Source organism: Oncorhynchus mykiss, chromosome 17, assembly GCF_013265735.2.
Source record: "Oncorhynchus mykiss isolate Arlee chromosome 17, USDA_OmykA_1.1, whole genome shotgun sequence".
Taxonomy (NCBI): Eukaryota; Metazoa; Chordata; class Actinopteri; order Salmoniformes; family Salmonidae; genus Oncorhynchus; species Oncorhynchus mykiss.
Window position 1 is genome coordinate 29,784,765 of NC_048581.1, and position 11,844 is coordinate 29,796,608.

The 11,844-nt window shown below is 45.0% G+C and overlaps 1 protein-coding gene across 1 annotated transcript; it reads left to right on the forward strand.

The window, feature by feature from the left end:
- The first annotated feature begins 8,801 nt into the window (after positions 1-8,801).
- Positions 8,802-10,662, forward strand: LOC110495157 (E3 ubiquitin-protein ligase TRIM39). The gene has a single exon (XM_021570487.2). It carries the CDS (start codon positions 8,802-8,804, stop codon positions 10,482-10,484), a length of 1,683 nt encoding a protein of 560 aa, XP_021426162.1. The 3' UTR covers positions 10,485-10,662.
- The last annotated feature ends 1,182 nt before the right edge of the window (positions 10,663-11,844 follow it).

Consider the following 11,844-nt stretch of genomic DNA (forward strand, 5'->3'; position numbering starts at 1 on the left):
CATTGTATACACTGCTGGTATAAAATGCTCACACAAACTATACTAGATTATGTATGCTGTCATGACTGTCCTGATCAGGTCGGGTTACAGGAGACCACAACCCTACAGATTATTATCATTGAGCAGCCTGAACGGTCCACGCGGAGAATCCACAGAGACCTTCCCCACGTAATTACATCATTATATTCTGACCCGTAAGAGCGGCGGTTTGGGGCAAGGCAAGGGTTAGAATAAGCATAGCTGAAAAATTCACCCAAATGTATATTTATCTCGTGTACTTTCTCTTTTTCTCTCTCTTTTAAATCCCCATTTTGGGTAACACGCGCCATAGTGTGTTGGCCCGTTATACCAAGTTCTAATCAATAGCCTAGAATGTGTTTTTGTGTATGTGTACCTTTTATCATCATTTTAGCTTTCTAGTAAATAAATACTCAACTAAGATTGGTGTGGTACGAACTCATTGGTGAGACCCGGGTCCGTGCAGATTCCCGGATTATGCGACGTTCAGAACGAGGTTGTAGAGGTAACTGATTAATTAGCGGCTGTTGTAAAATCGATATTCTGAAATTGTTTGAGTTAATTTGGGAAATAGAAACGTATTTTCCCATGGTGCCCCAGGTTAATGAGTTAATAATTGCTTGATTCAGTTAATCACGCAATTAGAAACTTTTAATCATTCGATGAGCAACAGTCGTCACATTAACTAATACAACGTCACGACAATGCATTGCAGCAAGCTTCCAAGCCTCCATCAAAGACTTGCACTTGATGACAACAACAAGGGACTTGTTAGTGGTTTTAGATTAGGTATTAATTACAGCTATAAGCAGCAGGGAGTGTTCCATTGTGTCCTAAAGTAGTGCACTACTTTTGACCAGGGCCCTATGTTTAAAGGGAATACTGTGCCATTTGGGACGTAACCCGGGACTCAAACCCATACATGAAGTTAGCCCTGTGTCACAGCAGGCAGCTGAGTTATCACTTCCCCTGGCTCCTTCTGATGTCTCTACACCACCATGTTCACACCCAGATCACGTTCCCCTGAACCAATTGAAATGCAATCCATTCACAGGTTTTAGCCGGCTCCTCTGTCTCTTTACAAATTTGATCTACAAATTCCACAGACACCTCTACTTTCTTCCAAAGGATGCCTTCTGAGCGCAAAGTTAGGAAAGTTAATTCCAGGGCCAGCTCACAAGTGGATGTACAGCTATTACTGTAGTCTCTCAGATTGATTTCCATCTGTGTATTATGTCCTGTGTATTGGCACATGGGGCCTGATTGCTTCTATTTTCCTGGGGAACAAATGGAGGGACATGAGGGATAGGACCTTCATTGTCACAGGGATCTGCTGTGGCTTTTTGCCGATCACTGAAATGCCATACTGAAGCTCTTCATCACGTTGTGACAGGTGGAGTGACAGGTGTGATTGGAGAATGAGTGAAGGGCTGATGAAGAGGATTGTAATAAACACGGAACTAGAATGATTCTGTTTCTATGGTAATAACTCTGAACGGGATGTAGGGAGAGACACAGCAAGACACAGCACACAGTTGGCTAATTTAACTTTAATTTGTGGTAGGTGCTCACAGAGACAGGTGTGATTGATGAATAAGTAAAGGGCTGATAAAGAGGACTGTAAGAACTTTGAGATGGCGGTGGGCTGGACCGCAACAGAGCAAACAGTTGTCTAATTCAATCTGCCAGGCATTTTTCCCTCCTAGGCCTTAACCACATGATGGAGATAAGTCTCACAAAGCCATGATCGGAGCCACAGTGGAGAGTAATGTTGGTGAGAGGGAGGAGGGAGACAGATACTGTGTGTAGGCGAGGGGAAGTAGGTAGTGGAGGTAGATGGAAGGGGGGGGGGATTTTCTGGGGCTGTGAGGTAGATAGATAGATAGATAGATAGAGAGATAGATAGATAGATGACAGTGTGTTTTATCTGGTACCCAGCAAGGTGCCTGTTAACGCTCTTCCCCCGCTGTGAGGACACAGGCGCTGGTCGGCCAACCCTGTGGGGAGTGCAGAAAATCGTTTTGGATGTTTAATCTCTTTGTACGCTTGGTTTAAGGCGTGCTGTTGGTGAACCTTCGTTGTCAAAGACGATACGTTTCATAAGAGAATATGTGGTGTGACTTGAGTCTTACATACAATCAATGGTCAGTATTCTGCCATCTACCTCACCTCTTTTGGGTTAGATCATTGGTTGCCAATTGCGTCATTTAGAATGCATTTACCTATGTTTTACCTATGCATTTACCTAATTGACCTATTTACTTTAATCTAATTTGTGAAGCCAATGCACGTATTTACAGTGCAATTCCATACAGCTGCATTGTAAACTATGGGAACATTTAAAATGGGTCAAGAAGGGATCAAATTGTACTTCATCCCAATCTTTCTGATTTTTATTCCTTCCTGACAAGTTATTCAATGGCACAAAGTCTGCCTCATGTGAAAGCCAATTGAGTGTTGAATACTGAGTGTAAGGGAACATTTAGTCAGCAGCAGGCTTTCATTAGCATGCATTGCTCTGGGACTTGGATGACTAGTCAAGCTGCTTTCTGGGTAAGAGGACACATCTGCTACACCTGGCATCCTCTTACCAAGTCTTCTGTCAGTGTGCCACCTACACACACACACACACGCACGTGCACACACACACACGCAACCTTGGCACACCTCTACATTCAAGGTGCACAAACTGTGGTTGGACTCGTCTATTCAGACAAGACCATGGCAAAGAAGCCCTTTATGTGAGTGAAACCATTGGCACGTGGCGCGTTGAGAGTAATGATGACGAGACAAGGCTCCTGGCTGTGTCTTTTGGTTCAACTCCAGGACTTTCAGTGGGATTGGATAAGGCTCTGGGCTATTGGAGAAGAACAATGGAGGAGGAACGAAGGCAATAGAATAGTGCAGTGTTCAGAGAAACGCAACCGTAGACGTCTTAACAGTCATCGGACAAGTCACAAATCCAACTTCGACGGTGACCTGCTAACCTCACAGTGGTTCAGCTCGTGGTTCAGTGGACCAGACTAAGTCCAGACTAAGACCACCACAGTACGACCAGAGCGAAAGAGACAGAGCAGCATAGATTAGCATACACACACTACCCATATTTTATAGATGCTGCGCGAGCCTGAGTCACAAGAACTGACGTTAGTTCCCGAAGCGGCAGAGGGTTGTGTGTGTGGGCAACATGTGACCATGCCAATGTAATTCCTTAGCACGTGGGTGTCTGGAGGCCACAGTTTCCCAGGCCTGTGCCCAGCCTCTCCCGACCTACCTGTCAGATAATATACATATGCAGGACCGTGTGGGACGGCTAATTCGAAAGGATAGCTCCCTTCAACTCAAAGCAGGGTAATATCGAAATCTGCATTTTCATTTGGGAACACACAATTTCCCAATGACTTGTTTTCTAGAAAATATGCGCCAGATACTGATTCATCTAGACAGGAGGGTTTTGATTGAAAGGTAGGGTGAGATGGTTCAACATACCCACTGGGCACAGAAGTCAATTCAACGTCTATTTCCATGTTGGTTCCACGGCATTTGAAATGACGTAGGAACAACGTCGATTCAACCTTTGTGGCGGTATTGAGAGTGGTTTCACGGTTCTCTGCCCTTGTACATGGCGTTCTTATTGTTGTGGCCCTTTTTCTGGCCAGCAGGGAGTTTTGGGAGTCAGGAGTCAGGGATGCAGAGAACACATTGCAGCAGTTATTTATGTATTTTATTTTATTTGTTAGGATTAGTCTTGCTTTTAGTGGATCTTTACAGAGAATTACAGAACTGGGGCCAGCACACACACGCACACACACACACACACACATCTTTTTTTAAATACATATACGAAACTCCCTTGATGAATTTTTATGTGCATGCCAATTGTGATCACTTTCCCCCATAAGTACGACAATCTGACTGGTATGATTAATACGTTACAGTGTGAAGGACAACATATAATCCTGACATCTGTTCACTGAGAAAAACATATATTAATACACTACAATGACAATGGACTGCAAGAGTAACTCTATTCAAATGTCTCCTTTGACCGACTATTATATTACTTCAATTCGTTATCAGTAAACGGCCATCTATTGTATGTATGTCTATTGGTGGTTCTGACTGCATAAAGGACTCCTGACAGCCTCGCCAAAATGCCTCAAGCGTTTGTGGGTCAAGCACCTGTCAGTTTAAAAGCAAACTGACAACGCTGTGCTGAAATACATCAGACTGTATGGTCATGGTAGAGTATAGAGGGGAAGGATACTGGAGACTGGAGATTGTATTGTCTGAGGTGATGTCAAACTGTGCATGAGCAGCAAACAAAGGAGAATTTCTGAGTCTTCTGAGAGCGGCCGGAGGATTGTATTCTTCCTTACAATCAGGTTAGGAGGACAGTGTTCAAGCATACCCACAATGGGGGGAGGCCTACTGCAGAAAAAAAAAACATTGTTCTTGCACCTTTCATGAGGTAATCATAGCAGGTTTAGTCAGACAATTCTGACTGACAATTGTAGCTATGTGCGTCCTGTACAGCCTTGCAAGACTCAACTGACTGTAAACGCATTTTTACATAACAACAGCTGCAAATGCAAAGAGGAAGTATTTTCCAGTAAACTGCCGGAAAAAAATCAAAAACAGGATACTTCCTCCTTGCTCAGCGTTTCCCATCACTCAGCACTCAACTGGCTTTCACGTTATTAATCAGGATATTCATTCCTTCAGTGTAAAAGGGAGGCGGGACGTGCAGACAGACCGACACAGACATGACAGTCTGGATGGGTTACATGTTTAGGTCTGGAGAGATGCCAATGTCTCGTTAATCCAGAAGCCTTTTGATGACACGCCTGCCATAATCAAATCAAATAAAATCAAATGTATTTATATAGCCCTTCGTACATCAGCTGATATCTCAAAGTGCTGTACAGAAACCCAGCCTAAAACCCCAAACAGCAAGCAATGCAGGTGTAGAAGCACGGTGGCTAGGAAAAACTCCCTAGAAAGGCCAAAACCTAAGAAGAAACCTAGAGAGGAACCAGGCTATGTGGGGTGGCCAGTCCTCTTCTGGCTGTGCCGGGTGGAGATTATAACAGAACATGGTCAAGATGTTCAAATGTTCATAAATGACCAGTATGGTCGAATAATAATAAGGCAGAACAGTTGAAACTGGAGCAGCAGCACGGTCAGGTGGACTGGGGACAGCAAGGAGTCATCATGTCAGGTAGTCCTGGGGCATGGTCCTAGGGCTCAGGTCAGTTGAAACTGGAGCAGCAGCACGGCCAGGTGGGCTGGAGACAGCAAGGAGTCATCATGTCAGGTTTTCCTGGGGAATGGTCCTAGGGCTCAGGTCCGAGAGAGAGAAAGAAAGAGAGAAGGAGAGAATTAGAGAATGCCAACCCAGACAGGATGACCACATCAGTGAATCAACCCACTCAGGTGACGCACCCCCTCCAGGGACGGCATGAGAGAGCCCCAGTAAGCCAGTGACTCAGCCCCTGTAATAGGGTTAGAGGCAGAGAATCCCAGTGGAAAGAGGGGAACCGGCCAGGCAGAGACAGCAAGGGCCTTTCCGTTCACCTTCCCACTCCTGGGCCAGACTACACTCAATCATATGACCCACTGAAGAGATGAGTCTTCAGTAAAGACTTAAAGGTTGAGACCGAGTTTGCGTCTCTGACATGGGTAGGCAGACCGTTCCATAAAAATGGAGCTCAATAGGAGAAAGCCCTGCCTCCAGCTGTTTGCTTAGAAATTCTAGGGACAATTCGGAGGCCTGTGATGAACTCTTTACTCACCTTCGCTTGTGTGTATGAATGTGTGGACCATGATAACAATGATAACAATGATCCTCCCCCACCTCATCTCCTCAAGCAGCCTTGACACATCGATTACGTGTCAAAATTATAAGTGTTTCTATACTCTGTCATTCTTTCCTGTTGTTTCTACCCATAAACCTCTTTAATTCTATGAAACTGGGAAGTAGTTGTTTCACTAGAATCATTTTTACCATATTACAGTCTTGGTGTAAAAGGGTGAGCCTTCCCTCATCTTTTAAAAGCTGGTTTTCATACCCGAAAGGTGAAGCCATATCGTGAATGGTGCAAAAGGGTTATAAAGAACAGTTATGTCGATATGAGCTACGAATGGTGAACTTCCCGAGCAGGAAATAGAGACAGGTATTCTGTCACTCAACTGACGGTAAGGAGCATCAGAGAGTTGATAGAAGTGGAATGTAACACATCTTGTCTCATTTTGTCTCATCTTCAGAGGTTTCCTACACACAGCTGCACTACTAGGACTCAGAGTGGTGGAGAGAGCAGTGTCCACACAGACACATTCATACACACAAGCGAAGGTGAGTAAAGAGTTCATCACAGCCCTTTCTGTGCCCTCACCTGTTTTTACTTGTTCTTCTTTAGGCAAAAAAAAACCTCATTTGTATACAAAATATATTTGCATGTATATTTGTATATGTATATATTCTTATCCCATTCATTTACTTAGATTTGTGTGTATTGGGTAGTTGTTGTGGAATTACAAGTTAGATGTTGCTGCACTGTTGGAACTAGAAGCGCTTACTCTCGCAATAACATCGGCTGTGTATGTGACCAATACAATTTGAACTACTCTAATTCTAAATGAATGTACAGTTAGTACTACTCTGACTTCAGAAAGTATTCACACCCCTTGATTTTCTATCCAACTGTTGTGTTACAGACAGCATTGGAAATGGATGTCAAAGTTTTTAGAATGTTTTACAAATTAATTCAAAATGAAGAGCTGAAATGTCTTGAGTCAATAACTACTCAACCCCTTTGTTGTGGCAAGCTTAAATAAGTTCAGAAGTAACAATGTGCTTTACAAGTCGTATAATAAGTTACATGGACTCACTTCATGTGCAACAATAGCGTTTAACATAATTTTTGAACAACTACCTCATCTCTGTACCCCACACATACAATTATCTGTAAGGTCCCTCGGTCATGCAGTGAATTTCTGTAACGTATAAGCAGGGAGTCAGGAAGCAGGTGCAGAAGGTGAGTTTAATAATAATAAACATGAAGAAAATACAAAACAGGAGCAGCGTACTGAACGTCACTAAACCAATACTGCTTGATGACTGAGTATGAAGGGAGATTAATCAGGGTGGTGATGAAGTCCAGGTGTGCTTAACGATGGGGAACAGGTGTGCGCAATGATGGTTGCCAGGTGCGCGCAATGTGGGTTGCCAGGGCCGGTGGTTAGTACACCGGAGACATTGAGCGCCAGAGGGAGGGACAGTACCCCCCCCCCCCCCAAGGTTTACGGACAGATGTGACCAAGGCCGCTGATGAGTACATACCGAACATGAGTTGACATAGAGGGCCACGTCCTGGGCCACCAGTATTTATTGGAGAGGGATTGGATGGTGCGGGAGATACCTGGGTGTCCAGCAGCGAGGGATTTGTGTGCCCTTTAGGGCAGGTGGCAGGAGTGGGTTCCCTCTCCAGAGCCCCTCTCCAGAGCTGACGTGGAACCATAGGGTACAGGAAAGCAGGTCCTCCGGCATCCTGGTCCCCAAGAGGTGATTCTCATCTTTGACCAGGAGATGACGGGTTAGGAAGTTGTAGCCACGGGAGGCTGTGGATGACTTTCTGTACGGCGGTGGTGATGATGAGGAAGGGAAGGCTTTCCTGGTGCTTGGGGACCACGGTGAGGGAGAGTGGTGCTGTGACATGCGTAATTGTGTCGGATCCCAATGGGTGCTCCTGTTCAGTGCTTGGACAGGAAAAGGAGAGGGGAGCGGGTATGATGTTAACTTTAGGGAGGAGGTGAGGGTCAGGTCAATAAAGTTTCCTGCAATGATGGTTGCCAGGTGTGTGCAATATGGGTTGCCAGGACCAGTGGTTAGTAGATCGGAAACGTTGAGCGCTGGAGAGAGGGAGCAGGAGTAGGCGTGACAATTTCATACATAGATTCAACCACAAAGACCAGGGAGGTTTTGGAGCAAATCCAACACAACACATCACTGACTACCGCTCTTCATATTTTCAAGCATGGTGGTGGCTGCATCATGTTATGGGTATGCGCGTCATCGGCAAGGACTAGGGAGTGTTTTAGGAAAAAAAATAATGGAATAGAGCTAAGCACAAGCAAAATCCTAGTGGAAAAGCTGGTTCAATCTGCTTTCCAACAGACACTGGTAGACAAATTCACCTTTCAGCAGGACAATAACCTAAGACACAATGCCAAATATACACCGGAGTTGTTTACCAAGATGACATTGAATGTTCTTGAGTGGCCTAGTTACAGTTTTGACTTAAATCTGCTTGAAAATCTATGGCAAGACATAACAATGGCTATAGAGCAATGATCAACAACCAACTTAACAGAGCTTGAAGAATTATAAAAATAATAATGTTCCAACATTGTACAATCCAGGTGTGCAAAGCTCTGAGAGACTAACCCAGAAAGACTCACAGTTGTAATCGCTGCAAAGGTGATTCTAACATGTATTGACTCAGGGGTATGAATAGCTATGTAAATTAGATAATTGTCTATTTAATTTTCAATAAATGTGCTAACATTTCTAAAAACATGTTTTCACTTTGTCATTACTGAGTATCGTGTGTAGATGGGTGAGAAAAAATATTTATTTAATCAATTTTGAAGTCAGGCTGTAACACAACAAAATGTGGAATAAGTCAAGAGGTATGAATACTTTCAGAAGGGCACTGTACGATTAGTAAGCAAAGCTATCAAAGCTCACTCATTCCAATAACTGTTCATTATGTGTTCCAGATATGGTATCGCCCAGCAGTCTCCTGTCTGAAGAGCAGTTCCAGTGCGCTATCTGTCTGGATGTGTTTACTGACCCAGTCTCCATCCCGTGTGGACACAACTTCTGCAAGGCCTGTATCAAAGGATACTGGGATAGCACAGATCTGTGCCAGTGTCCCCTGTGTAACAAGATATTCCACAGAAGACCTGAACCAGATGTCAACAGAACACTCAAAGGAGTTGCGGAGCATTTCAAGGGATTGAGAGTGAGAGACAGAGAGGATTCCGCTGCAGAGCCCGGAGAAGTGGTCTGTGATGTCTGCACTGGCAGGAAGCGCAAGGCTCGGAAGTCCTGCCTTATTTGTCTGACCTCGTACTGTGACACTCATCTGGAGCATCATCAGATAGCCCCAGCCCTGAAGAGACACCAACTGATCGACCCTGTAAAGAACCTTGAAGACAGGGTATGTAAGAAACACAACAAACTCCTCGAGCTGTTCTGTCGGACTGACCAGACATGTGTGTGTCAGTTCTGCTCAGAGACTGACCACAAGGCTCACAACAGCATACCTCTGGAAGATGAATGTGACCAAAGGAAGGCTCAGCTTGGGAAGACAGAAGCAAAAGTGAAGCAGATGATTCAGGAGCATCTGCAGAAGGTCAAGGAGATCAAACACTCAGTAGATCTCAGCAAGAGACACACTGAGATGGATATATTTGGCAAAGTGCAGGTTTTCACCGCTCTAGTTCACTCCATTGAGAAATTTAAGGCTGAGCTCATTGGTGTGGTTGAGCAGAAGCAAGAAGCTGTGGACAGGTGGGGTGAAGGTCTTATTAAAGAACTGGAGAAAGAAATCACTGAGCTGAAGAGGATAAGCTCTGAGCTGGGGCAGCTCTCACACACTGAGGACCATCTCCAACTCCTCCAGAGCTCCCCATCCTGGTGTCTCCCAGTGAAGACCAATAACTGGTCTGAGATCAGTGTTCAAAGCCACCTGCGCATGGGGTACATGAAAAGAGCTGTATCTCAGCTGGAGGACAAACTGATGAGTAAGGTAAAGCGATTTCATAATGAGATGGAGAATGAGCTGAGGACATTGTGTGAAGCTAAGACAAAGAAGATTCAGCAGTATGCAATGAATGTGACTCTGGACCCTGATACAGCACATCCGGAACTAACCCTCTCCGTGAATGGGAAACAAGTGAGGTGTGGGGATCAATCACAGAATTTCTTGAGGAACCCAAAGAGGTTTACTTATACATACAGTGTCCTGGGGAAGGAAGGGTTCTCCTCAGGGAAATCTTACTTTGAGGTACAGGTGAAGGGGAAGACTGAATGGGATTTAGGAGTGGCCACTGAGTCGATCAATAGGCAGGGGTGGTTACCACTGAGCCCTGAGGATGGACTCTGGACTTTTGGCCTGGATACAGATAATGACTACGTGCCTAATGACCCCAAAGTACACTACTACCTGAAAAAGAAGCCCCAGAAGGTGGGGGTGTTTGTGGATTATGAGGAGGGTCGGGTCTCCATTTATGATGTGGATGCCACAGCCAGATCTCACATCTGCTCTTTCACTGGCTACAAATTCACTGAGAAACTCTATCCATACTTCCACTGTGGGTATCCTGATGGTAAAAGAAACATAGCTCCACTGGTCATCTCTCCTGTCAGTCACATGACTGGCCCAGTGCTCGGGGTGTGAGTCGATATAAACAAATAGTTGCTTGTTTTTTTTTAGGATGAGGATACAGTGACTTAGTAATTCTGGCCTTCATTCCTGTATATTGTGTGTACTCTGATGTAGCTAATCTCAAGGTATAAATGTATCAATGCAACTGTTTCTCTCATTTTTCTTGTGAAAATAAAGAAAAAGTACTGTACTTCCCTAAACTGTGTGTGTTGATCTGTCTCTGTATGTTGGATTCATGGCTGAAGGAAAATGCCAAAGGAGAGTGGGGAACATCATTCCTGGCATTGCTAATTGAACTGATCCGATCTGGTCTGACGGGAACAGCAAGCAGGTGTGCATTCCCCTGCAAGGCGGGTGGCCCACGGGCTCTGGGGGCCCCAAACCCCTTCTCCCCATATAGCATATGAACATGTCATAAGCCATGGCCAAAATGTTTAGAATTACAGGAAATTGGGTGTAAAACTGCAACATTTTCTCTCAGCCTCATGGCAAAATGTATAGAATAGCAGTGAATTATCTTTAAAAATGCGAAATTCTCTAAGCCTCATTGTAAATTCCAATCACATTTTATTTGTCACATGCTCCGAATCCAACAGGTGTAGACCTTACAGTGAAATGCTTACTTACAAGCCCCTAACCGACAGCGTAGTTTCAAAAAATACGGGTAAGAATTAGAGATAAAAGTAACAAGTAATTAAAGAGGAGCAGTAAAAAACAACTATATATACAGGGGGGTGCCGGTACAGAGTCAATGTGGAGGCTATATACAGGGGGTGCCGGTACAGAGTCAATGTGGAGGCTATATACAGGGGGGTGCCGGTACAGAGTCAATGTGGTGGCTATATACAGGGGGGTGCCGGTATAGAGTCAATGTGGAGGCTATATACAGGGGTGCCGGTACAGAGTCAATGTGGAGGCTATATACAGGGGGGTGCCGGTACAGAGTCAATGTGGAGGCTATATACAGGGGGGTGCCGGTACAGAGTCAATGTGGAGGCTATATACAGGCGGGTGCCGGTACAGAGTCAATGTGGAGGCTATATACAGGGGGGTGCCGGTACAGAGTCAATGTGGAGGCTATATACAGGGGGGTGCCGGTACAGAGTCAATGTGGAGGCTATATACAGGGGGTGCCGGTACAGAGTCAATGTGGAGGCTATATACAGGGGGTGCCGGTACAGAGTCAATGTGGAGGCTATATACAGGGGGGTGCCGGTACAGAGTCAATGTGGAGGCTATATACAGGGGGGTGCCGGTACAGAGTCGATGTGCAGGGCACTGGTTAGTTGAGGTAGAGTTAATTAAAAGTGACTATGCATAGATGACAACAGAGAGTGGCAGTGATGGTGAGAGGGGAGTGGGTGGCAATGTG

What these genes read in the sequence shown, in the direction of transcription:
- LOC110495157 (XM_021570487.2), top strand. Translation starts at nt 8,802, where the DNA reads ATGGTATCGCCCAGCAGTCTCCTGTCTGAAGAGCAGTTCCAGTGCGCT.